Source organism: Coffea arabica, chromosome 6c (genome assembly GCF_036785885.1).
Source record: "Coffea arabica cultivar ET-39 chromosome 6c, Coffea Arabica ET-39 HiFi, whole genome shotgun sequence".
Taxonomy (NCBI): domain Eukaryota; kingdom Viridiplantae; phylum Streptophyta; class Magnoliopsida; order Gentianales; family Rubiaceae; genus Coffea; species Coffea arabica.
In genome coordinates, this window is record NC_092320.1 from 56,399,857 (window position 1) to 56,427,453 (window position 27,597).

Consider the following 27,597-nt stretch of genomic DNA (forward strand, 5'->3'; position numbering starts at 1 on the left):
ATAATTGACCTAGGCAGTAGAGATGAAGTATGCTAAAATTGACACTTATAACTAAATTCAGATTTAACAAAAACAAAGTCAAAAAAAAAAAAGAGAAAAAAGAAGAAACTTTATTGGCAATTTTCCTTTAAAACTAAAAGCCATATTTTCGGGTGAATAGATGGCACTAGATGTACATTTATTTGGAAAAAGAAAGGCCATCATTTTGCTTCATTTTTTAAGGGAAAATAAACCAATACATGATAAAAATTGTTACAGAGGAATCACTAAAAATGGTCCTGCATTGTAAATCACAGTATTAATATTTGCCTTCTTCAAAAGATTTTACTGGAGTCCATACTTTTACTCGGCCAAAAGCAACCAAAAGCATGCATGATTATTTCTCCATCGATTTGTAAATAAACAGGGACTCAGTAAGACTAATTTGACTAGATTATAACCTCTCTTTTTTTTTTTGGAGAATTGCTATAATAATCCTTTACATATATAAGTAAACAGTATTAATTCGGTCACTCAAATCTATAAAAATGTTTGGTTCTTAAAAGATACAGACTCATATTTCTATCTTAAAAGGTCATGCACTCACTCATCTTTCTATCTTAAAAGATCACACAAAATTTTCAAGGGATTGAAAAAACACAATGATTGAAAATGAGAGTTCAGGGGAGAAATGAATTAGATGATATAGAAGAGAGTATAAGTAAGAGATCTCAAATTTGAGACCTGCACTTGCACTTAAAAAAATGAAGAAGGAAAAAAAGAGTTCAAGTTTTTGAGGAACTGAAATCATAACAGAAAGACCGCAAATGAGAATTGAAATGGATGAGGCTTTTGTAACCATCGTTAGTTGTTCATGATATACATAGGGATCAGGGATAAGTGCGATTAGAATTTTAATGCAATTGTCCAGTTGTTGTATTTTTTGCATAATATAGGTTCTCTTATATAATTTTATTGTTCTCACAAAATTTATTCTTATACACTAATTCAATAAATAAATACAATCGTATCTTGAAGTGTACACTAAGTTGTGAATGAAATATAACAATTGTACCTAATTGTATCTAACTCAACCATACCTGTCCGATTCCGTATAGATCAAACCATGTTATTTTGGTCCACCATGGGTTAATAAGGTAAAATCCTCAAGCAAAAAACAAAAGGTCTAAATTACATCAATTCGATCCATTTGTGCCATTAACATTTTTTTTTTGGTCTATTGTCACCATCTACATCTATTTCTACTCCTAGTCCTAATCGAACATATACTAGGGACATGACCCAATAGGGTCATGGGGAATCGACGGGAATTGAACCATCATCGAATCATACGGGTGCATTAAGCAATCATATGGATTTTAGAGAAGCCACATTAAATGACAACTTTTTGATGGAAGGTAAGATTTGAACTCTTAACGTTCTACCTTACAAAATATGGTAGCCAACTTCTCTAGAGGAGGTTGGTTCATTTGTGCCATTAACCGTTTCTAGCGATTTGTGAGTTGAGACTTGAGACGGGTGTGATTCCCCTGGCCTGCCTGGTGAGATACAGGCATAAGGACTAATTTGGCATATATCCATATCATGACATGGAACAAAATGCGCCCTTCTAAATTTGAGGACTAAATTAAGAACTTGAAGAACAAAATTTTTTTGGCAGTTTCAGCATTGTGTTTCTCTCCCTTCTTTTATCTTTGTTTTCATTTTTTTTTTCTAAACAATGAAGTACACAAGGTGGGATAAAAACACACAAGGAACAATTTTACCAATTTTCTTGTATACCTTTTGTCCGGTAAAAAATCTAACAAAAAATTACCAGAAGAGATCGATTTTTTATATTGTTTGTTTTCCGGTAATGCATTTTCTCTAGTATTTTCCATTATCATTTAGTTATTATGTCTCTTTTAATGGCTGTTTTAAAACTGTTTTCTCAATGACAAAAGAAAGTATCACTCCGTTTTGAAATCCTATGTGTTCCAATAATTAAAAAACAGTACGCTATGAATTGTATAATTTCTTTTCTGAAAAGCTCCAATTCTAAGCACATCAATTCTTGAATCATGACAAAAATGCTTGTTTAAGACAATTATGAATCTTTAACATTTGGAGTTTACATCCTTTGACAAAAATGCTAACGAAATTTTGAAATTTTCTGCCACAAAAAGTATCAGCACATCATACACAAATATAGTTAGCATAGCTCCTCGAACATGTACGCATAAAAGAATGTATTGTCCTTTTCGTTCTTGTAATTGAGCAGGTATGTGAAAAAGTGACTTGTGATTGCTAACCAATGATCAATGAATGGGGAAAAAAATCTCCGAATTGAAGGCATCTAAATCTGGATCCATACACAGCAACCAGTCATAAGTTATAACCACGAGTTTTGGGGCTTTGGGACCCAAAACAACCAATTTCTTGATTAAATTCCATTTGTTTTTTTTTTAATTTCCCTTGAGACAAGAATGTGCAGCAGATGCTTTAATATATTACCCTTTTTCCTTTCTTTGCTCCATGCACAATTTTTGGATTAGAAGACGAGGAAAAAGGATGTAAAAATAGTAAGGAAAAAGGAGAAGAAGAAGAAAGAACAATAATGAAAAAAAAAAAGATTATTAGACACTATCCTTATAATGAGGGCATTATTATCTTTTTGTTTTGCGCATAAACTTGGCTTTAGAGAGCAATTTATAGGTTTTGAGAAAAGGATCGGCTAGAAGAATTAAAAAAAGCGAAATAACATGGAAGCAAGCAAAAGGCAAAAGCTAGAACCAAGATGGTACATGTGCAACAAATATGAAAGTGGTCCCAATTGTACAATCGGCCAAAAAAGGTTCTACATGGGTTATCTGTACATATTTTTCAGTCAATGGATGACTAGAGAAATAGGACTGAAGCCAAGAATTTTGCAAGCGAAACAACGTGGAAGCAAATCAAAAGCAAGAGCCGAAAGGGTCGTGAAATTGTACACCAATTAGGATTTATATAAGTGAAAGAGATTATTCAATCTCCTGTGTTGGGTTCTTCATATCAATCTCCTACGAATTCATCAGTGCCTATGTTCCTAAGTCTGTACTTTCAACTTTGCATCAAGATGATGTAGGTGGATTTTAAGTCTACTCCATAATGGATGGCTTGAAATAAAGTCTGAATTAGAATCACCAGCTGTGGACCTTTGATGATGAGTACTTAAGGAAAGACACCCAACCCATCTAATAAATAATTTGAGCCCAACCAATCAAAACTCATTACCGTCTAATTCAACTGAACCTTTAAAATTAATGGGTGGATTGGATGAGTTGTTGGGTTTTAAGTTTATTTGCCAGGTTTAGTTACTTGCAAAGTTTATGTACATGACCGATAAGGAATTTCTCGATGCTTTCATTTACTTTTACCATGAAGACTGGAACTGGAAGAACCGTAAGAAAAGGCATCATAGATACGTATTTTTGTGGACATATTTTCAATGCATTTTTTATCGTCGGTTCTTACATGTAAAATACATATTTCGTGTTATCTTGTGTTATTATTGGCTTCTATTATGTACACATATTTGCATTTATTGTTACCTTTTTTAAAAGGAAATACTTTTTAATATTTATTTCACTTTTTTCTGAAAATCCCTCTCAATGAATGTCCCTTGGCACTTCTTAGATAAATCAAACATTTTCTTTATCAGTTTTGCCTATTAACAATAAGTTTTTTTCTAATGTTTTTGCTTGGCTTTATAAGAATATGCATGAGATATGTCATATTTATTTTATAGCCAAGGGAAAATTTTCTTGGTTTTTATTTTCTTTTTGTTTTTGTTTAAAGAAGAGAATTTATGAACCTGAAATGGATCTGACCAATATTTTTACCTTCTCTTAAGTAATAGCCATTTACTCTTTGAATATAGTGGTTGCTAGTATGTTTTTTAGATTCTACTTGGTTCAAAACCTTGGTTCAAAACCTCTTCCTCATGTTTCTTTTCAAAATATTCAATAAATCTTTCTTATATTATAGGGATAATTTCAGAAACCTCCCTTGAGGTTTTCGATAATTTCACTTGACTCCCTTGAGGTTTATATAATTACAAAGACCTCCCTTGTTATGATAAAAAGATAATAATGTCCTTTATTAATTGTCAACTCATTGAAAAACTCAATCAAATATTAAAACTCTCTCATCTATTATTAACCAATAATTCAAACCACAGTTTTTTTAATTTAACTATCTATTCTCTTCCTTATATATCTATTTTTCTTTTAAACTCATTTATTTATTATTATCAACCAAATGTGTACTCTCGCTATTAATAAAATCGCCATACAAATTAAACCACCAGTACTTATATATCTTGGTATCTATTCCCAATCCTCGATTTTCCATTATTAGTAAATAGTTTTCTTACGCCCATTTTTATTTTCAATTTTTGATAGGTATTAGCAAATTGAAATTGTCAAATGACAAATTGAGTGTTAATTTCATTATCAAATTAGATGGTGATGAAGATAGTAACAATGATAAAAAATAAAAATTAAGGATAAGAAGTGGAATAGGAACTAAATATAGGTTATACTGTTTTGGTTATCATAAAAAAAAACATTCTTGGTATATATTTATAACTGCATTATGTTTCTATTTTTTATTTACAATTATTAATATTATTCCTATAGAGAGAATTTGGTCGATTTTGAACTTTGTGCCAATGGAATATATTGGATATTAATATTAGGAGTGATGGATTGGTGACAGGTGTCGTGCCTGTGCAATAATAAATATCTGCTTAAGAAAAATAAATTTTCTGTGTATAGTAGTAAGCAGGGTCGAATCCACAGGGACTGGGAAAAATTCGATTCTTTTTAAATTCGAGACACGGGGGATTTTTATCATATAAAACTAAAAATAAATAATTAAACAATTTAACTAAAAACAATTAAACAATTTAACCAAAAATAAATAAATAATTAATACGAATGTAAATGGCAATTAAATAAATAATAAATAAATTCTAGCCAAGGATACAACTACGTAGACACAGTCCATTCATCCGATCATTGATGCAAAGAAGGTTCACTTAATTTTATTAACAGGTTAGTTATAGTCGCCGATAAGCTCTAACGACCAGTTTTTCCTTAATTTATTGATAACCAAGGTACGACCGTTGATTACCCCTAACCAAGAAATACTCCTAGGTACGACCACAGGAATTAATTTCCTAATTGCATTAAAAACTAGAAAAGTCTAACCCAAATTAATAACACGCTACGAGGGTTATTTAAATCAGATTGCACGTCCCCCTAGTATGTGAAAATACTAGTTGTCACTAATATTAACCAATTAAACAATTACGGATTTAATTGATTAATTTGACAAGAGATTAATAAGTCAAATTGCACATCGGGCCCTTGATATCCAATTAACAAAATAATCCCATGGAAATTAAAATAGAAAACATGCAAATATTAATAAATTAAGGAACACGTAAAATTAATTAGATCTCACAGATATTTGGGACTGCGCCTTCGCATTGATCCTTGACTAGAGGAGAAAATTAGCCGCGCCTCATAAGAAAATTCCCACGCAATTCAATTGAATTCATAGACATAAATAACTAACTAAGAATTTAGGAAGAAACTTGAGTCTCGGTAGACTCTTTTAAGAAAAGTTGCACACCACACAACAAGAGAAGGAAGAACTCCTCCTCTGAAAACCAAAAACTACCTCTATCCTCCTACGGAGCTTCTCTGGAGAGAAAACTAAAAACTAGCCTAATAGCTCTCTTTTACGTCTCCTGTCTTCATACATAAAAAACCAGCCAAATGGAGACATCACCCCACGTCCACCAAAGAGGTCATCATTTCTCTACACAATCAATTCCACTCTACTCAAACAAAAGCAATTGTCGGTTCTCTTTTTGACCAAGTGCACACGTTCACCAACAAGAAAGCAAAACCACAAATGTGCAAAGAAAGCACACTTTAGACAATACAACTTATTTGCGGTCCCCACCAACTTTGATATGTTGTCTAGCCAAATTGAATTCCCAAATGCAATTCCATTTTCTTCGTTGGTTTGCACCAGAATTGTGTAAAGCTTCACAATAATCTTCTCAAGAGGTTTCTGCTCCAATTTCTGAAATTATATCCAAATACCAAATATAAATATATATTGACAATTAAAGCAAATTAAAGCAATATTTGGCAAGGATAAAAAGGAAAATTAACAATAAAATTACTAACAATTAACATCCTATCAATTGGATTATTTTGTACTCCCTCTGTCCCATTTTGATAGTTCTAGTTTTTTTAACACAGTTTAAGAAAAAGTAGTTAACTTTGTCGGAAAAACAAATTTAGATTACTATTTTTCTAAAATACCCTTACATTAATAGAGTACAACTTTATATTAATTATTCATGGAAACTTGAATTGATGGTCAAGAAAGAATCAATTCTCATTTTATATTATTTCACATTAAATCTAAATATATTAAATGAGGTAGGTTAACAATCTATATTAAATAAGGGAGTTCATACTAATAACAACCTACATTGAATAAAGGTATTTTAGATAAATTAAAAAAATAACTACATTTTTCAATTGGAAAGTGGACTATAATTTGAGACAGACTAAAAAAGAAAATAGGACTATCAAAGTGGGACGGAGGGAATATTAAAAAGGTGGCAGCCGTGGAATTGGAATTTAGGGATATTATTGAATATTGTAGTATATTAAGTAAAATCTAATATTGTTATGAAATTGTAGATAAGTTTTTGGGTATATGATGTAGCATTTATAGTTGATACAATGGTCTGCATCAGAAATTTTTAGGTAAAAGAGGAACATTAGAATAAAGATAAGTGTTTATTTAATGGTTGGATGTTGATAAGTAGGTAATAGTGGTAAAAAATAAACATAAATGAAATAGAGACCGTAAACCATTTTTTTTCCTTTACATTTTTGTTGTGAATTATAACTCAAGGGCATTATAGAAATTTTGAAAAAAAGTATAGCCTTTTGGGTCTAGAATGTTACTTAATAGTGAAAATAGGGGAAGTAAGTATAATTTTTAGAAATTGAGGGAAGTTTTCTACAATTGTTAAAAACCTCAAGGGAGATATGTGAAATTAACCCTTAATTCTAATGTTCTTGAACTGATATGGTATTCGAACTACAAATTTGAAGATCAGATAAGGATAACTCTAAGGATAATGGCAAATTATCTGCGCAAATCTTGGAAGAGTGGAAGTAGGAGATACGCTTTCGTATATAACTAACTACTACCATTCTTGAAGTTTGACCTCATCAGCAGATAAGAAAACCATGAGAATATTAACAGATAGATTTTTAGTTGGTTCAAATCACTTTTTATAACTCCAAATATCCTTTTAATTTTAGGGATAATTTCAGAAACCTCCCCTGAGGTTTTCGACAATTTCACTCGGCTCCCTTGAGATTTACATAATTACAAAGACCTCCCTTGTTGTGATAAAAAGATAATAATGAGCTTTATTAATTGTCAACTCATTGAAAAACTCGATCAAATATTAAAACTCTCTCAACTATTATTAACCAATAATTTGAACCATAGTTTTTTTAATTTAACTATCTATTCTCTTCCTTATATATCTATTTTTCTTTTAAACTCAATTATTTATTATTATCAACCAAATGTGTATTCTCGCTATTAATAAAATCGCCATACAAATTAAACCACCACTACTTATATATCTTGGTATCTATTCCCAATCCTCGATTTTCCATTATTAGTAAATAGTTTTCTTACGCCCATTTTTATTTTCAATTTTTGGTAGGTATTAGCAAATTGAAATTATCAAATGACAAATTGAGTGTTCATTTCATTATCAAATTAGATGGTGATGAAGATAGTGACAATGATAAAAAAATAAAAATTAAGGATAAGAAGTGGAATAGGAACTAAATATAGGTTATACTATTTTGGTTATCATGAAAAAAAGCATTCTTGGTATATATTTATAACTGCATTATGTTTCTATTTTTTATTTACAATTATTAATATTATTCCTATAGAGAGAATTTGGTCGATTTTGAACTCTATGCCAATGGAATATATTGGATATTGATATTAGTAGTGATGGTTTGGATTATTTTGTATTAAAAAGGTGGCAGCCATGGAATTGAAATTTTGGGATATTGGTGAATATTGTAGTACATTAAGTAAAATCTGATATTGTTATGAAATTGTAGATAAGTTTTTGGGTATATGATGTAGCATTTATAGTTGATACAATGGTCTGCATCATAAATTTTTAGGTAAAAGAGGAATATTAGAACAAAGATAAGTGTTTATTTAGTGGTTGTGTGTTGATAAGTAGGTAATACTGGTAGAAAATAAATATAAATGAAATAGAGATTGTAAACCATTTTTTTTCCTTTACATTTTTTGTTGTGAATTATAACTCAAGGGCATTATAGAAATTTTGGAAAAAAGAATAGCCTTTTGGGTTTAGAATGTTACTTAATAGTGAAAATAGGGGAGGTAAGTGTAATTTTTAGAAATTGAGGGGAGTTTTTTGCAATTGTTAAAAACCTTAGGAGAGGTATGTGAAATTAACCCTATATTATAAGCATAAAATATATACATACATACGTATATATAAATCTATATATATGTATGTATGTATAATATATATGTGTGTATATATATGTGTCTGTCTATAATATATATGTATGTATGTATAATATATATGTATATATGTATCTGTATATATATATATATATATATATATATATGTATGTATGTATGTATATAACATTGAAGACTGTTTCACATGGTAAAAGGAGAAGAAATGATAAACTAATAAGGCATGAAAACACTACTGTTCTTAAAGTTTTAATTGCCCATACTACTTAGTTGTTTGCTTAGGAGTAGTGGCCATTTACCCCTAGAATAGAACAAAAAGGAAAAAGTAGATAGCATAATCTAATTGTTCTCACTTAGAATTAATCAAATGCAAAAGTCAGTTTAATTCATTGAGACTTAATTATTTTTATAGGAAAAGTGTTTTTTATGACCACATGATGACCAGACGCAGCCGCATTGGTTTTGCGCACCATTTGGTTCCAAATAACCACTTTCTGACTATTACAGAACCAGATCTGATTCACTAAGAATACCTGAGACCTATGTGATCCAGACTAAATCCAAATCTGAATGTAGAACTGGAAAGACTTGGACCACTCTGGACGTGATCTAACCATGGATCAGGATCGGGTCAAGCCAAGATCTGGCACCAAATCACAGTTCATCACTTTATTTTGTTTATCCATAATCCATTTGTATATTTCAAATCTCATTACTGTACTAGACACTCCGGCGGAATGTCTTCAACGTTTTCATTAGCATGGGCAACAATGTTCTCCAACTCCCAGAGTACTTTTTCTTCCTGGATAAAAGGAACTCCAATACGTAAATGCAGTTGTTTGGGCAAGAGCTTTGCAAACAAACCGCAAAACAGCCAGAATACTCTTGGAATCGTGCAAGGGGTACTCTGTTATGCCTAAATGTCTTGTATCCCTACAATAACAAGCACTTTTGGACGAAAATGCTTTTCCAACTATCCCTTGTCCCTTCCGAACAAATTTGGAATCATAATAGCTTAATATTTCTCCGGAAGTAGTCCAAGGTTGAGCTTTCAGCAGTCCATGTCTTTTATACACCGCACTTATTGCTCTGTGAATTTCAGAGTTTTCTCTTTTTCGACCTGAAGATGTTTGGCTAGAAAGTGTTAGTTTGGAAGGCACAGCTTAAAGCTTCAGTTCACATTGTACTCGCATGGACTTGCTTCCTCCTAGCTTAAGACCAGTAGTACCTTCATCATGTACCATATTTATCTATTCAATGAAAATTAAAACATGGGACTAGGCTTGCTTTTTGGCATGCTTTGCGGCAGAGCACATTTCTATACTGGAGCTCTTGATTTTGTTTTGAAATATTTTGCGGAAGAGCAAAATCAATTTATTAACAATTTTGTTAAATACATCCTTTTCAATGTAAGTAACTGGAGCTCTTGATTTTGTTTATAAATATTTTGCGAACTATCATCAACTTGATCTTCTATAGGTTTTCTTTTAAGAAATTCATCCACAGCCGATTATAGATAAAAACATAATAACTTAATTTAATATTATAGATCAAAATTCACCAACCAATTGAAAAATATAATTTTAAGTTTGAGCACAAATATGTACAATATCAAATAGGATTAATCTTCTATATACTGACAGTGTATATACTTTCTCCATTATATGCATGGCATATAATTTAAATTTTGCATATGTGTTGTGCAATCCAATTGTAATAGTATATATACTATCAATGGCGTACAAGCATGGCCTTCTACGATCTATAACTTGCAAAACTTGTGATATGAATGAAAATCAAAGAAAGGCTGTGGAGATAATTAACAGATAACCATTCCCCCCCCCACCCCCCCTTCTTTAACTTGTAGTCTGCTTTTATTATGTTATTCTTCATCCCCTTTTATGCCAACTACAGGTTATTGTCTTATATAACCTTACCTTGATATAAGCCATTTAATAAGATAATTAGTACTTAGGTAATGGCATTTTTTTCCATATTTGGGCTGCAAAATGGCCAAAATCTTGGTAAATATGATGTACTCCACAAGTGTTAAGTGTGTAAGGATGCAAATCGGACCTATTAAGTCAATTATTCTAGTTTTCAAACTTGTTTTGCAATCAAAATTTAAAATTCTAATAGTTTTATATGAAAAAGGATTTTTACAAAGCCAAATGCCAATGGCTAAGCAAATCTGATTAAACTTATAAATGCTCGCAATTATCCTTCCTACTACTTTTACACTTTACCTATTTGTCTTCGCTTTTCCAAAATCTTCATATTTGGAGGCAATCTTAAGGAGCAGAATTGGGCTCCTTTTAGACAAACTAAAAAGTTAAAAAGGGTTCTGAAAACTTAAATGTAAAATTCACAATTTGAGTGTATGTTTTTTGGATACTCCAACCTCGGCTCTTTTTATTTTATTTTATTTTATTTTTTGGTGTTGGAAAACAATGGCATAAAGAACTGCAATATATAATACACACCTGACCCCAAACTTTGACATAAAGCCCAAAACTTGCCATCATAAGGGAAGTAGAAGTCCTTCTTTGTTTTTGATAAGGAAAGTAGAAGTCTTAAACTTGGAGGCTGAAACTCTTAAGAATTCTTGATTTAGCCGCCGAATTGAAATATCCCAATTTGAAAACGTTATTATCATTTTAAAATAAAATAATATATTGTATTTAAAATATTGAGCTAATGTTGTAAATCATATTAACTTGGTTATATATCCAAAGTTCAGCATACTCTATGTTAAAAGCAATTAACTTTGGCCATGCAGTGCAGTAATAACTAATATGGATACGAAAAAAGTTTAATATTGATATCAATATTGGACCCTCCCGAGATCCTAACTCTCCATTCCTCTCCTGCTAGACTTTTTAGTTATTATATATCCATGGGTTATCAACATTCAACTTGTTTGGCATTTCCAGTGAAATCAAAAAGAAAAAGAAAGTCAGCTGATTTTGCAGTGTTTGTGGTGAATTTGAGGCAGAGAGGCTATTGACATTCATTATCAAGTCTAGAAATCATTTGCTTAGTTTTTCGAAATCATTACAACAGAACGTAAGAAATTCATTGCACCTAATCTTACAACACAAAAATTGATATTTAAGTCATTTGAGAACAAGTGGAAACTACCATCTAAAATTGAAGGTTTCACTGACTAATGGCCAAGGAATAAATATATTTTAACTCAGCAGAGGCAAGTGCAATAATGATTCAGTTACTACACCTTGGAAAGGGTTTCCTTATTTATTGAGGCATTTAACGTTAGTTCATTTTTTCATTTGAAGCATTTTTAGTCAAATTGTTGTAGTATAGTAAGTTACAGAAGCCCTAGATGGTGGAAACAATGCACTGAGGTCATTGAAGTGTGGTAGATAAAATCATCTTCATCATCTAGCATATTTTTCCAGTCAATGGAACTAAAACGTGCTGCTACACGCATCGAAGCTACATGGGACTAGGCCTGTATTTTGGCATGCTTTGCGGCAGAGTTTATTATGCAAAGTTTAATCTTCACGGAAAAAGTATTGAATGAAAATGTGATACTCAAAAACTCCTCTCTCTAAAGTAGAGGCTTTCTCTCTCTAAAGTGGCTGTTCTCTCTCTTGGGATAAGAGCTCTCCCACCTCGTTGGTGGGAAGCTAGCTTTGTTCAAACTTTTTCAAAACCGTCCTTCTCCCGCTCTACCGGATCATGCTAGATCATCAGTACTTGTACGAGTGATCTTTAATGGAAGGTTAATGGCAGCTACTCTTTGTTTAAGCAAGTCAGTGCATGAAGAAAGGGAGTTCAAGCGTCGCTATCTTCAACTATGATAAGCTACCGCCTGGACATTGATAGTCAATACTCTGTTTTCCTTGTCTGTTAAGAGTACAAGTGAGCATCGATGCTCTAACTGTGGTGGTCAGTATCTTTCAGCAAGTTTTTGTTTTCAGTCGCGTTTCTTTTCTTAGTGTTTTCGTTTGTCTTTCTTTTTTGTTCCTCTATCTTTTGTTACGCCTTGGTTCTGTTTTTCATCTCCTGTGGTTAGAGTGTTTTATTCCATCTGATATTTGCTGCGTCTTTCCATGGAGGGAGAACTGTCAGATATATTACAGAAGTTTTCCCTAGAAGGGAATGAGTTGGTAGGACTCACGCTGGAGGGGGAAGACTTTCAAACTGGTGTGAGAGCTTGTGAAAACAGTATCATTGGGAGAGTCTTAGGAGAAAAAGTGATTAACTTCACTGGAATTTAAAACTTTGTGGCTGTTGCCTGGGGGTATCCCAGGAATCTGTCAGTGGTGGAACTGGGACCAAATGTGTTTCAGTTTAACTTACACAACTCTGAAGATAAAGATAGAATAGTGGAGGGAGGGCCTTGGGTTATAGATAATCAGATGCTAGTCCTAAGAAGATGGGTTGAAGGCATTGAAGATGACTATAAAGCCTTTGTGACGGCACCTCTTTGGGTGCAGCTCTGGAATCTGCCTGTCCATTGGCTGTCTAGGGAGATTGGAAGAAAGATAGGAGGTGTGTTTAAGGAAGTTAGAGAGGTCGTTATCCCTCAGGCGGGGGGAAAAGAGGGTAGGCATATGAAGGTCCTTGTCATGGTCGACCTATCAAAACCTCTGCTTAGAGGTACTGTGGTCAGAATAGCAGGAACTGGCAAATGGATAGCTTTCAAATATGAAAGGTGTCCTGATTTCTGTTATAATTGCGGAATTGTGGGGCATAGTGAAAGGTCTTGCAATGTAAGGAGATTGCTAGGAGGGAGCACTGATGAGAATCAGTACGGTCCCTGGATGAGAGCAGGAAATTTTAGGATCTCTCCTCAGAAAAAAAATGCTAGGGCCTCCGAGCATAGTGATAGACGTTACTGGGTCTTTAGGAAGGGGGAGCTGGTCGAACAGAAGAAAAATAATATGTCTAGAAGTCAGAGTTTGCTGGAGGTCCTCAAGGCCTCTGGTAGTGGGGGATGTAGCAACCAGGAATGTGACAAAGCAGGTGAGGAAGATAGAATGGAGGGGTTGGGGGGATCTTCTACTAATGAGGAGTCTCTCAAGGTAGTCTTTCATAGTAGGAAGGAGGATCAGGTGATAGATGAAAAGGAGGAAGTAGCTTTCCCTCAGGTTAATAGAGTAGGGGAAGACCTCCAGCTTCCTCACGTAGAGGAAGAGATGGAGGAAGATGTAGTGGAAGTAGTGCACAATCACATACAGGAGGCTAGGGTACTAGAGGAAAACGCAGAGCTTGTAGTGTTTAGCCAGGAAACTCTTGGTGAAAATAAGATGATGGGGTTACTGGACAGACAGTCAAGGAGATCTTTTCGAAAGTTAAAGACTCCAGTTAGAAACAGAAGGCCTTTGCAGAAGATACAAGGTAATGATAATATTCAGGTGAATGCGGGGAAGAGGAAGATCCAGGTTAGTGATGAAGTGATGGAGGAAGCATGCCAGGATATGTGTCAGTGGAAAAAAACCAAGCATCTGGTGGAGCTGTATCCTGAGGGAGCTACGGAAAAGGAGGAGAGGTCCTTCCTAAAAGGGACCTCCAGGTGTCAATGAGAATTGTGGTGTGGAACTGCCAAGGGGTGGGGAGTCCCTTGACAGTTCCCCAGCTGAGGGAGGTGAATAACCTCTCCTCTCCAAGTATCTTTTTCCTTAGTGAGACTAAGAATAGGAAGTCAGTCATAGATAGAATTGCTAGAAGGTTACGGTTAGACAATAATGTGACTGTGGAAGCTATGAATAGAGCAGGGGGGATGGCCTTACTTTGGACTAAGGATACACAGATTGTAGAGGTGACTACTACTGCCTTTACTATAGAAGCCAAGATCGAAGGTAATGATTCTCAGGGGGCTTGGTGGTTCATTGGAGTGTATGCTAGTTGTGAACAAAGGATCAGGAAGGAACAATGGAGGGTGCTAACTGATAGAAGTAGGTTGTAGGGATCAAGATACCTGATCTCTGGAGATTTTAATGACATTTTGTCCAATGAAGAAAAGTGGGGGGGCGTGTTTAGGGAGGAGAGAAGTTTGAGGGATTTTAGGCATTTCATTGAGATGAACAGACTAGTGGATATTGGTTTTGAAGGCCACCCTTGGACATGGAGTAATCACTGGGACAATGAAGGGGAAGTTCGTCAAAGACTAGATAGAGCTTTGGGTAGTATGGATTGGTTTCATGATTTTGAGAGTGCTAAGTGTCAGCACATTGAGACTCTTGCTTCTGACCATTCTATGCTTTTATTAGACACCAACCCTGGGATAGGGAAAAAAAAAAAAAGAGGTTCTACTTTGACAAGAGATGGCTCCAAAAAGAGGGGATTCAGCAGGTAGTGGATCAAGCCTGGAATAGAGAGGAACAGGGATCTAAAATGTTCAAAGTTACTAGAAAGGTTAGAAACTGCAGAATTGAACTCTTAAAATGGAAAATTACTGTCCAAGCTAACTCTAGGAGTAAAATTGATGGCCTTAAGCAGGATCTGGAGAAGGCTAGAAATGCTGTTGTTGCAAACAAAAAAGAGGAACTTCAGGATCTCAAAAGTAAATTGGCTAATGCCTACAAGGAGGAAGAAGCTTTCTGGAGTCAGAAGTCCAGAATCAGCTGGCTGAGAGATGGGGATAAAAATACTAGATTTTTTCACTCTTCAGTCAAGGGGAGGCGAGTCAGTAATAGGTTGAACAGGTTACAAAGAGAAGACGGATCTTGGACAGCTAATGAAGAGGAGGTCGTGACTGAAATTTCTGAGTACTTTAAGGACCTTTTTATGAGTGGAGGGAAGGGGGAAATGACAGAAATTTTAGAGGGAATTCCACACTATATCACACAGGAGATGAATGATAAGCTAACCAAAGAAGTAATGGAGGATGAAATCCACGAGGCTTTGTTCTCTATGAATCCAGAAAAAGCTCCTGGACAAGATGGAATGACACCTTTGTTTTTTCAGAAATTTTGGAACTCTATTAAAAGTGACATCATTCCTGCTGTTAAAGCGTTTTTTCACTCAGGTCACATGCTCAAATCAGTTAATCATACTGTGATATCCCTTATTCCCAAAATTCTGCACCTAACCAATCTGAAAAATTTCAGGCCTATCAGTCTTTGTAGTGTGCTCTATAAAATCATATCAAAAATTTTGGCTAATAGACTGAAATCTGTTCTGGACTTGTGTATCAGCAAAACTCAATCTGCTTTCATCCCAAAAAGACAGATTTTAGACAATGTGATCATTGCTCATGAGTACATGCATTTTCTTAAAAATAAAAGACAAGGGAAAGAGGGCTACATGGCTATCAAACTGGACATGGCAAAGGCTTATGATAGGGTGGAGTGGCAATGCTTGATGGATATGATGGAAAAGATGGGTTTCTGCTCAAAATGGATTAACTGGATCCACAGCTGTTTGAAGACAGTGAGTTACTCTTTCAACTGTAACGGTGAGATCAAAGGCTTTGTGACACCAGAAAGAGGGATAAGACAGGGAGATCCCTTGTCTCCATACCTGTTTCTAATCTGTTCAGAGGGCTTCTCAAATCTGCTAAAAAGAGCTGAGGAAAGCAAAAGAATCCAGGGACTAAAAATCAGCAGACATGGTCCTATGTTAACACATCTGTTTTTCGCGGATGATTCTATCATATTTTGTAAGGCTAATAAGAATGAGGCGGCGGAAATCATGAAGGTGTTGAAAACATATGAAAAGGCCTCGGGGCAATTGGTCAATCTGGACAAATCAGTAGTTTTTTTTAGCAAAAATATGGATGATGAGCAGAAGAAGGAGGTATGCCTGACCTTAGGAGGAATGGTAGAGGCTAAACAAGGCAAATACCTGGGACTTCCAATGGTAGTTTCAAGGTCTAAAGAGCAGATCTTTGGCTTTGTGAGGGACAATATTAGGAAAAGATGCCAGAATTGGAAAAACAAACTTCTGAGTCCAGCAGGTAAGGAAGTGCTACTGAATGCAGTTGTAATGGCAATGCCTACATACGTGATGTCTTGTTTTAAGCTGTCCAGAAGGTTGTGCAAAGATATCCGTGCTTTGATGGCCAACTTTTGGTGGGGTGAAGCTAATGGCAAGAATAAAATGCACTGGTTGTCTTGGGAAAGATTGGCAATGGCCAAAAGTGCAGGAGGTATAGGATTTAAGGATATTGAAGCTTTCAATCAAGCGCTGCTAGGAAAACAAGTTTGGAGGATACTTACTAAACCAAATCTGTTGGTTAGTAAGGTGTTGAAATCCAGATATTCTCCACAGGAATCCATTCTGCAGTGCAACATCTCCAAAAATGCATCCTGGATTTGGCAAGGACTCATGGGGGCAAGAAGTTTAATCACTGCTGGAATGATTAGAAGGATAGGAAATGGAAGGAGTACAAATATTTGGAGACACAAATGGATCCCAGACACTGAAACAGGGAAACCAACTACCAGTCGAGGGAATCATTGTGAGCTGGAAAAGGTAGAGGAGCTTATTAGTCAGCATAGGTGGAACAGAAATATTATATTCAGATATTTCAATAGAAGTGATGCTCAAAAAATTCTAGCTATTCCTCTGAGCCTGGCTGATAGGGAGGATAGCTTCTACTGGCAACCAAAGGAGGGAGGGGTATACACTGTCAATTCTGGATATAAGTTTCTGATGAAGCAACACAGAAAGAGAGATAGGTGCAGGCAGGGAGGAGCTAGCTCTAGCTATACAGTAAGTGATTCGCATTTAGCTCAGATGTGGAATACACTTTGGAGGTTAAACATCAAACATAAAATCAAGTTTTTCATATGGAAATGTATTCAAGGTGCTCTGCCTGTGAAAGCAGCAGTGTATAGACGAACGGGGGTAGGGGATCCGATATGTAAGATGTGTGGAACAGCACAGGAAACAGTTGAACATCTTCTGCTGACTTGCCCCCACACAGAAAACATATGGAAGGCTTCTCCCATTCAGTGGGATGGAGCAAAGGAGCAGCAGGGAGATTTCAAAAGGTGGTGGCTAAGAATCTCAGAAGCAAGGCACAGGACAGAAGGGATGGAACACATTGGCTTAACTGCGAACATCCTGTGGCAGGTGTGGAAAGAAAGAAACAAAAGAGAATTCGAGAACACTACCGTTGATCCTCCCTTCAAATATATAAGGAAAGCACATTCTGATTGGCTAGAGCAGCAGCAGCTAGAGTACAAGAGGGAAGGAGAGAGCACAGAAGAAACAGCCCCTAGGCAAGAAACTCAGGATCAGAGTTATGTAAAGGAAGGAGAAGTGCTAATGGAGGTGTCTACAACCATGAAACAAGGGCAGCTATTCATGGGAATTGGAGTCACAGTTAAGTTTTTTGCAAGCAATACGATGATAGGGTGGGTAATGAAAGACATCAGTTCTGGAAACAAACTCCTAGATGAAGCTCTGGCGCTGAAACTAGTGCTGTGTAAAGCAGTGCATCGTAAGTGGAGCAATCTTAAGCTGAGAGTTGGTAACAAAGAACTGTGGAGACAATTGAAACACCAGAGTCCAGCGGACAGCAGAATGGCAACAGTACTTGAAGACATCTCTCAGTTACAGAGATTGTTTCGCATGTGCTCTTTTGGTTTGAATAGGGAAGAAGAAATGATAGTCAGTAAAAAAATGAGTGTTGATGCTTTAAGCATTATTGTGGATGAGGAGCGACAGCTTCCTCAGTGTCTTTGAACACTAGTGTGTACAGTTCGATCGAGCCGTTGCTCGTACTTGTAAATTTTTTACCTTTAAAACAATGAAATCATCTTATCGTTTCGACCAAAAAAAAAAAGAAAATGTGATACTCAAAAACAAATTTATTATGCAAAGTTTCATAAATTTTTGATCAATTTGACCAACATTTTGATTGTAGTCCTACCTAGTGAGTTTAATGTGCTCATAGATGTTCTCAGATCTTCATCACAGGTTATCCATATCCAATCGTTATCTTCATCCTGATACTCAATTTTAAAACTTCCCACAGCTAGATTCAGTCGCTGTTTTACCTTCTCCTCCAAATCGATTTTACGGGCAGAAAATGGAAGTCTGAACTTTATCATGCACCCTTGATATTCTGCCTTCACCCACATGCCATTATCATCTTCTAACCTTATTGCATCCAACTGGTGGTGTTCATGAGTATCTTCAGTAGAAGGTTGAACAGTTTTCTGTACAGCAAATGCTTGACTAACCTTTCTGTACAGTTTTCTGTACTCCCTACATATACGCTTCAATGTAGATCGACTAACTGCAGATTTCAAAAAAGAAAGCTTCAGTTAAGGAAAAAGCCTTTACAACATGTAAACTAGATCTTTCCAAATACATCCCGATCAAATCACGATGCATTAACCAACATTTGATTTCAATTCTCCAATATTATTTGCAGCATCTTCAAGTTTCCTCCTAGAATTTTGTTCAAGAACCTCACGAGTAATTCCAAGGTCGCTTTTTAGAGTACAACTGGGCTTTTGCATTTTTAAATTAGTCACTTCATTGTCCCTTTGTTCTATACTAGCACCTTCTCTTTGAGTATCTTCCACAATTGGTTCATCATGTGCTATGCTGACCATGTTTTGCGCGAGCTCCTGTCCAGTTGAAGATCTAACAATTCCATTTTGCTGTTCATAAATACCATTCGTAGAATTGTGGGCAACATCAACTCCTGCAAGATTTAATTCTTGATATGATATGTTGACAAAGCTCTGCACATGCTCTGGTCTAGGTGGAGATCCAACAATCCCACTCTGCTGTGCATGGACACCATTTATATAAGCATTTGCAGTGTCAACTTGCATCATTCCTTCTCCTCCTTGTGCTTTTGCAAGCCTAGGTGTAGATCCAACACTTTCATTCTGCTGTTCATGGATACCATTCATAGAACCATTTGCAGCATCAACTTGTTTAGATGAATAATCAAGTTGCATTTTGAAAACCTGGACACATGTTAAAAGCTGAGAACTTGTACCACTACTACCTGCATTCATCACCATTAATCCCAATTCATCCGCCTTGAGCTAGATTTCCTTTTTCTTTCATCAATCCATAATCATCAGTTCCATCTTTCAAAAAAGAATCCCCTTTTTCAATCCATCAGCCACTATCCTATTACTCTCGGCCAAAAAAAAATAAAAATAAACCGACGGGAAACAGAGGAGGAGCCACTGCCACCGCTGGGTCGTCGAAGTTTGCCAATACTACCACGGTTATCAAGTCTTCATTTAAAACGCCCTGTGAGCTATTCTTTCCTTTCCAACTTTAACTTCAATTTGATATTTTCTGACACCATCTTTTGCTAGTTTCTTCTTGAATTTTTTTAATCTGGACTTATTTGCAATTTCCATTGCTGAGTATACTCTTTGGCTTTTGTTGGACTGAAATCGTATTTTGATTACAAATTTTGGGTCTTTCTCTTGGTGAAATTGTAAGAGATCTTTAGAATTGTCGTATGCCCATCTACTGTTTGAAGAAATGCCTAAACGAGTACTTGCAGTAAAGAGACAAATCTCTTGTATCTGTGCGCGTGGGGAGGAGCTCCGATCAGTCCAACGCTGATCGGAGCCCGTGAGTTCGCCAGAAAGCCATCAAAGACCCAGAGATTTTTTGTTTGGATTCTCTTTTACATTTTCCTTTTGTTCTATTTTTGGGTTTTCAATGGAATTTGGTGTGTGTATTGTGTGTTCGTGCGTGGGAGAGAGAGTGCGAAGTTGGACTCGCCGGAGATGATGATTTCTAGGATACGCAGCAGCAGGGACAAGTTGTGTCAATGGAGAAGATGACACATTTGTGATTTCACCCCAAATTTTACAATCTTTCGGATTTACTACTGAACTTGTTTTAGGTAGTTTTAATTAGGTCCTAAGACTAGGTTAGTCAACTTTTGTTTCATCAGTCTTTCTATTTGTCAATTAACATTTGTAATTAGTTTATTTTCTCTTTTTGGAAGTGATGTAACCCATATGGGGCATAGGAGCAATTGAATTTTGTAATTTTCTTTCTCTTTTTCTTTTCTATTTTTCCTTAATTACTTTTTATTTTGTCGCGTGTGATTGAGTAGGTGGAGAGTGTGTTGTTTCGTGGCTTTTCCAACGGAAGCTTTGAAATTAAGCATTTTATTTTATTTCACTCTTTACATGTTGTGCATATTGTTTTTACTTGTTTGGGTATTTTGTGTTAATTAAGTACATGTTATGTGCTTGGCAATAGATTGACTCATTTTTGTCTTAGAATTGAAGGAATAAAATTAAATTCGCAATCTGTTTTGTCAGGTGTGGGGGGTTGCTTGAGAATAAAACTTCAACCTTATCCCTTTCCCTTTCCTTGCAAATGCAGCTTTCGAACTTATTTCTTTAATTTCAAAAAATCCGGAGTTTTCTAATTAAAGGGTATTAGTTCGCAACGGATCCTCTGTACCACAACCCTGTCTGACACCCTATCCCACCCCTCATAAACTTGCCAAGTGTCCTTTTATTAACCCAATCCTGAAACAACCCAACTCGAACCATGTTTAATTATTTAACCGATTAATCGGGGTGAGAAACTTAATCACACAAAACCAAAATCCATTAAACTAAAAACCCAAAAAACAAAATTAAAGATTAAACAAGGCACAAAAAAAAACCCCACAAGGCCACGATTCTGGTTTCCCATCAGATTTCACTCCTCCTCAAAAGCTTCCGTCAGATATCACTCATCAGCTCATCAGAGATCACTCACAATTCAAATGCCTGGTGGCATGATTTCGGCTGATGATCATATGCTATGTCCTTCGTCACGAAGTCGAAGGAAATCTGATGGTGGAATCGTGCGCCGTGTGAAAGCACAAAAATCACCGTTCTTGACCGAGACTCAGGTTGTGCTCCATCTCGGAACCTTGTGGGGTTAGGAGTAAAGCATCCCAAGGTTAGCGCATCTCTAATAGCGTGGAGAAACATTGGGAACCCCAATTTCGTGGTCATTCTCCGGAGCCCTTTCTTCAGGTTATGAGTGATCAATGGGCAATTGGACGAAGCTCCCCACCTGTTCGATCAAATGCCTAGGCGTCATGAATCATTTTTTTCGTAGGTTTTTCTTGCCTTTGTTTTCCCGCAGTTTTCTTTGCCCATTATTCTGTCATTCGGATTTATTGTGACTCCTTTCTGAAATCTGTTCTCAAATTATAGCTGTCATAGCCTTTAACTCTGATGGTTGGTTGATATTCACTTATATAATGATGTGCAGCAGATTAGTGAATTGAGTTGAATGATGAAGTTGATGATGTGGTCTACTTAGCTGATCTCTGTGTTGTTTCTATAATTCTTACATGTAGTTAAGTGCGATCTGCTATGCCAAAGAGGTTTTAGAGGAAAACGGGACATGATTGTTTTGGTGAGGACATGCTTTAGCCAAGGGAAACTGATATACCAGCTTTGTTTCTGGTCTTTGTTGTGCTTCCCCTGGTTACATATATCTTGCTAGGAAAATGGAGCGAGTCAACGAAAAAAAAAGAGAGGGTTAGTTTGCTTACTCAACAGGCAGCTGAAGAAAGTTAAGGTCTGAATTATAGGAGCAATTCTATTATCATTTAAACAGATAGAGCAAAAATATTAAATAGGAGTAATGCATCTGTTTGAAACATTTCAGCAAAGATTTTGTTTGCCAGTTCTTAAGCTGCTTGATTGATGAATCTAAATGGTGTATTCTGGGCCTAGTCATTCATGAAAGTTTATGGATAAATTTTTTTCTTTTATTTTACAGATGCTATTTCGGTATGAAGATTTTGTGAAGTCCTTTCACTATGAAGTTTTCAACATGTCTCCAAGAGGTCTTATAAATTGTGGAAACAGGTATTTCTTCAAAATTTTTCCTGCTTTTCTTGTGCTTTTACATATCAATAGCTCTAGAAAAATTTTATAGATATAGGAAATGTACAGACTCTTAATGCAATAATGTACTGAAACAAATTTCATAGGATTTTTTATTATTTGTCAAGTATATTCAAGATTTCTTTCATTTTACTGTGCAGTTGTTATGCCAATGCTGTATTGCAGTGTCTGACCACAAAGCCTCTCCTTCTGTTTCTGCTTCAGAGATTGCATTCTAGAGCTTGTTACGATTGGTTTGATTTACAATGTCTTGCTTTTGCATTCTAGAGACTTCCGAAGTAAATTCTGCTTCAGAGATTGCATTCTAGGGGTTCATGTTATTTCGATCCACTACTATTACTGAATAAGGGGTTGGCATGCTTCCCTTCAATGTTCGCGTGTTTTAAGCATATATTGTTGCAGTATCTTTGAGAGAGACTAGAGCTATGCAGACTCAAGTTAATTGTGTGTGAGATCGTTAGCCTTTTGCTTTGATTGTAAGATGATAAGTGAAATCCCAAATATCTGGGAAGGTGTTGTGGATATTCCCCTTGTCTGATTAAGTGCAGCTAAGATGTTATTTCATGTCAAAGTTGAAAATTATTGGCTTTGGTCTCCATGGATTGCTTTTGTGGCTTTAAAACATAACGTTGTGGTTTGATTCCGCAATTCTAGTTCATTATGTCCTGCACGTCAATATAAATTTTGTATAGCAATTTTTTCATTCTAGTTCATTTTCTCTACGACTTTTAGCATTATTTGAATTTTGGCAGCATAATCATCAATTTCATTGTGCTCAAACCTCAGAAAGAGGAAAACAAAAAATGGAATGTGTATAAAAATCTATGATCCCTCTTCTACAAGGGAACAGAAAGAAAAGAGTGGATAGATTCCGAGGTGTATAAATGTATAACTTCACACCATCCAAGATTTTTGCCCTGATCATTCATGTTTAGCAACTTGTTGATCACTATCATCATTATTTCCCAGTTCTTGTGCCTACAAAAAACAAATGCTAAGTTAGCAAATGTATTGAATTATAAGTGTAACTTATCAAACTAATATATGCAGAAAACTCTTCACAGTGCATACAGTGCATTAGTCCTGATCCCATATACATATACCAACCCTAAATACATCAAATTTGGATGATCTGATTATGAAAAGCAGGAAAAGGTTATTGTCAGCTGTGATTAAAATATCACTATCATTGAGTTCACTATCACAAAAAAACTCATCCTTCATTGAGCTTCAACGTGCAAAAAGTGCATTATTCCTGATCCCATATAGATATACCGTATGCACAGAAAAAGGTTATTGTCAACAGTTTTTTCGTTCGGTAGATCAACTTGCACCAGATTATCAAAGTCATCTTTTACAGAATTGTTCACTCCACTTGACTTTTCTACATGTAAAATATAAAAACACCTCTACATTTCATTTTAATCATAGTTTGATAGCAAGGGAGTGATAGTGATTAATAAGATTAAGTAATTAATCAAGATTTTTTCTTACTTGGACAAAACTCATTGACGCTGCTGGTGTGCTATTGAACTTGAAGACAGCAAGTCATAGCCTTGGTAGAAGTTAGGGTCCAACGTCTGCCCAAAAAATAAGAAATAGAAGACCACCCTTCATTATAAAAATAGCTATATACTTGTAAAAGTATAATACTATAAAAAATTAATATAAATAAGAAACAACACAAATTAAAAGCATAATATTTGCTTACTTGCAATAATTGTGTCATGTTTTTAGGATTTCGCCTATTGTAAATGTCTTCTATTGGAATTCCAAATTCCTGATATAATTAAAGAGAGACGACCACAAATTAAAATTTTCATTGAAAAAATATATCGTTAATGTAGTTTAGTCATCTAAAGAATAAATTATTCAAATAAAAATTTAAAATAAATTACATATCTACTATGCTATACAAGACAAAAATGACGAATAACTATACTTGCTCGGGTGGTAATTCTCGAACAAAACCTTGAATTGTAGCAGAATCCATACTTGAATGAACAACATTATTTCCAAATTCCTACAATCATTTTTATCCAAATTATAAATAAAGATCCTAATACTATTTCTATACTCATCATTCATCAGACAACTAAGGAACCCAAAAAAAAAGTAATAGTCAAACAATCAAAAACCATTGTTCACATAAACTAAATAAATTGTCTAACCTGTAATTTTTTCGATGAAGACTTCTCTTTCACCTTGTACTTGCGTTTCTTAGTAGCCATTTCCAGTGCACTTCTTGGCCTCTTGCTCGACTTGTAGGTGACTTTTTCTTTCACTTTGATGCCTTTTATTTTATTATAGGCAACTTCAGATGGATTAGTGTCAACATCTTGATACGCACTACAATTTTCTTCAATACGCACTTCTTTCATTTTCTTTTTCCCTTGACAACATGCATCCATTTGTTCTGACATTTTCCAAAATCCATCTTTAGCAATTTGATAAGCTTCATCACATTCAGAAGCTTTTGTCATCAGCTGCATATATAGATAGGATAACTCTTTGTAACGAAAATTTAATTTTGCCTTTAACTCCATTTCCGGGCTACTTTCACTGGAAACATGCACATTTCCTGTTTTGGCTGCTTTTGTCCATCTCTTCAATATATATGCATCCGGAATTGTTACAATATTCAGAGTCATCAATATTTTTAGTGCATGTGAACACAAAAATCCAGCAAATTCAAATTTCTTACAACTACAACAAATTGAATTCGTGGATGAATCATAAGTTACAAGATGGTGGGAAGTCTTACCATGTGGTGTAACTCTGTAAATCATTTGATTTCCTAATTCACCATCAACTTCCCACTTACAATCAATCCCTTTGCATAGCTCCTCCTTAAATTTTTCATACACTTCATGTGTATATACACTTGCTGCATGCTGTAAAATCCTACAAGGAAATGTCATTGCCGGTGTACTTTGATTGCCTTTAAAATCTGCTACGGATTCATCATAGCGACGATCATCTAATAGCCTTTGGAAGTGTTCAAAAAATTCAAGTAAGCCATGTTTATAACTTACATACTTCTTTATCACACTGTTCATGGACTCACTTCGTTGGGTTGTGGTCATATCAGCACAGAAGGTTTCTCTCCCATACACTAAAGCCCATTTCTCTTTTATATCAAACATTTTCTTCAACCACTTGTTGTCTTCCAGACCATACGTTTTTAGCATTTCACTCCATCCCTCAAAAAAATCATCCTCATTTTCATAGTCATATATGCAGTGACTAAAATCTGCCGCAAAATTTTGAAAATCTTTAAAGACATCAGCTAGATGCATTGCTGCATTTTGATAGATATGCCATATACATAAGCGGTGATACGTTGTTGGCCATTGAGAAGCCAAAGCCGTTGCCATTCTTCCGTCCTGGTCTGTAAGAATAGTTCTTGGTATTTTTTCCATCATAGCCTTAGCAAATGTGTCAAACAGCCATTCAAATGTCAGAATTGTCTCATCATATAATAAAGCAGCCCCAAAAACAGTAGTTTGTTTATGATGATTTACACCAACGAATAAAGCAATTGGCCTCCCATCTTTGTGCTTTCTATAAGTTGTATCAAAACAAACCACATCACCAAAATGAGCAAAATCCGTTCTCATCTTTGCATCAGCCCAAAATATGTTAGTTATCAAGTCATCTTCATCTACTTGAATGGCGTAAAAAAAATTTGGATCCTCTAATTGCATGCCTTGTAAGTACTCTAAGACTCCTCCTGTGTCACCTTGCATCATTGGTATGGATCTTTTGGATCGTAAGTAATTTTTTAAATCATCTCGAATGAACCCAAGATTTTCTCGTCCACCAACTTGTTTCGACATCAGTTCAATCGATTATTTTGGTGTAATTCCGCAACTTCGGGCCATATCTATTTCAGCTTCGTGTGCCATTGTCAAATGTCTATGAGATCTGAATAAATGAGTTTTGCTTGGAGTTGATAGCTCATGATTATGTTCAGCAACAAATTGCACAACACGGTATTTTCCACCTTTTCTACAGCTAATTTTCATCCTTGCACTGCAATCACATCTTGTTTCTGGACGAGGACACTTAACAATCATATTGCGTTTGTCTTTTGGCTTTTTTCCTTCACGGGAGCAGCAAAAAACCCTGTCCAACATCAAATCACTATTTTTGTCTTTATGTCCCTTACTCAATCGAGTTCCAAAACCAGATGCTTTAGCATATTTTTGGTAAAAATTTTTGGCTGCTACTTCAGTATCGAATTCCATGTCAAGTTTCGGGACCAAGTCATCAGGTATAGCCAAAGGAAGAAAAATTTGATTTCCTTGATTGCCATCAGTAATACAAAGAGGTAAGGCATTATCATTTATCTCCTGCAAGTCAACATCTTCAAAGTCCAATTTACGACATGATTGGACTTCATGAGTTGGCAAATCATTCTCCATATTCCCCCAAAACCCAACAAATGACCTGTATCAAATTACCGAATACAAATACATAATTTATTACCCTTTTTGGTGAAAAGCAACATGGTAGGGAAAATCATGCACCTATTAAACCACAGAAAAGAATGACTCAGCAAATAGCACAGAGGAAAATATGTGAAAAATGAGTATGCATTCAAGCTATTCATACACAAGAGAAGAGGCCCAAAACTAATGCATCAAAGTATTCACAAAGAAATGGCACAATTTGCAAAGTCACCAGGAGAAATATCACACACACAACAGAATTTCACTAGAATAAAATAACCCATGCAAAAGTACTCGACCCATGAATGAAAAGTAGATATCCTCATAGGGAATGATCAAACAAAGAGCAGATAACTTACTGTATAAACACCCAAACTAGAATATTAAAAAATAAATAATAAACAGAAAAAATGAAATTCGTTATTAAGTTCTCATTTTCCCTCTCAACAGGAAAGACTACTATGGCCATGTAATTAGTATGTGAAGACTTTGTTTAATATTATGTCTTCGTCAATGAAAAATTATAGGTTTATAAGCTGGAGTAGAAATTCTTAGGGAAGCAAATCGCTAGCACTAGAAATTCTTAAATATTATTACGGCACATTGCCCTTAGGAAACCTTTGACATTGTCAAGTCATACTAAATTAGGATCCCTGTCGAATCCTGACCACCAAAAAGATTTAACAAAAAAGAAAAAGAAA

The 27,597-nt window shown here is 35.3% G+C and overlaps 4 protein-coding genes and 1 long non-coding RNA gene across 5 annotated transcripts; 3 read left to right on the forward strand and 2 right to left on the reverse strand.

Moving 5' to 3' along the window:
• The first annotated feature begins 14,158 nt into the window (after positions 1 to 14,158).
• Positions 14,159 to 14,935, forward strand: LOC113693319 (uncharacterized). Its single transcript, XM_027211874.1, has 2 exons — positions 14,159 to 14,534; positions 14,598 to 14,935. Exons 1-2 carry the CDS (start codon positions 14,159 to 14,161, stop codon positions 14,933 to 14,935), a joined length of 714 nt encoding a protein of 237 aa, XP_027067675.1.
• Positions 14,936 to 14,973: 38 nt separating this feature from the next.
• On the forward strand, positions 14,974 to 18,273 carry LOC140008816 (uncharacterized). The gene has a single exon (XM_072053706.1). It carries the CDS (start codon positions 14,974 to 14,976, stop codon positions 18,271 to 18,273), a length of 3,300 nt encoding a protein of 1,099 aa, XP_071909807.1.
• Positions 18,274 to 22,318: 4,045 nt separating this feature from the next.
• On the forward strand, positions 22,319 to 23,040 carry LOC140008129 (uncharacterized). Its single transcript, XR_011815531.1, has 2 exons — positions 22,319 to 22,403; positions 22,583 to 23,040. It is a non-coding gene; the product is annotated as an uncharacterized lncRNA (long non-coding RNA).
• Positions 23,041 to 23,363: 323 nt separating this feature from the next.
• Positions 23,364 to 26,281, reverse strand: LOC113693320 (protein FAR-RED IMPAIRED RESPONSE 1-like). The gene is made up of 3 exons (XM_027211876.1): positions 24,614 to 26,281; positions 24,385 to 24,465; positions 23,364 to 23,420 (listed from the first exon to the last, which is right to left on the reverse strand). Exons 1-3 carry the CDS (start codon positions 26,279 to 26,281, stop codon positions 23,364 to 23,366), a joined length of 1,806 nt encoding a protein of 601 aa, XP_027067677.1.
• A 12-nt stretch (positions 26,282 to 26,293) lies between these two features.
• LOC140008818 (protein FAR1-RELATED SEQUENCE 5-like) lies at positions 26,294 to 26,869 on the reverse strand. The gene has a single exon (XM_072053707.1). The coding sequence runs from the start codon at positions 26,867 to 26,869 to the stop codon at positions 26,294 to 26,296; it is 576 nt and encodes a 191-aa protein (XP_071909808.1).
• Between the last annotated feature and the right edge of the window lie 728 nt (positions 26,870 to 27,597).

Coding starts and splice junctions, on each gene's coding strand:
- LOC113693320 (XM_027211876.1), bottom strand. CDS start 26,281: ATGTCGAAACAAGTTGGTGGACGAGAAAATCTTGGGTTCATTCGAGAT. Junction 24,466..24,613: donor CTTCATCGAAAAAATTACAG/GTTAGACAATTT, acceptor AAATGATTGTAG/GAATTTGGAAATAATGTTGT. Junction 23,421..24,384: donor GAGAATTACCACCCGAGCAA/GTATAGTTATTC, acceptor TGTTTTTTGTAG/GCACAAGAACTGGGAAATAA.
- LOC140008818 (XM_072053707.1), bottom strand. CDS start 26,869: ATGGAGAATGATTTGCCAACTCATGAAGTCCAATCATGTCGTAAATTG.
- LOC113693319 (XM_027211874.1), top strand. CDS start 14,159: ATGAGAATTGTGGTGTGGAACTGCCAAGGGGTGGGGAGTCCCTTGACA. Junction 14,535..14,597: donor GAGGGTGCTAACTGATAGAA/GTAGGTTGTAGG, acceptor TGTCCAATGAAG/AAAAGTGGGGGGGCGTGTTT.
- LOC140008816 (XM_072053706.1), top strand. CDS start 14,974: ATGTTCAAAGTTACTAGAAAGGTTAGAAACTGCAGAATTGAACTCTTA.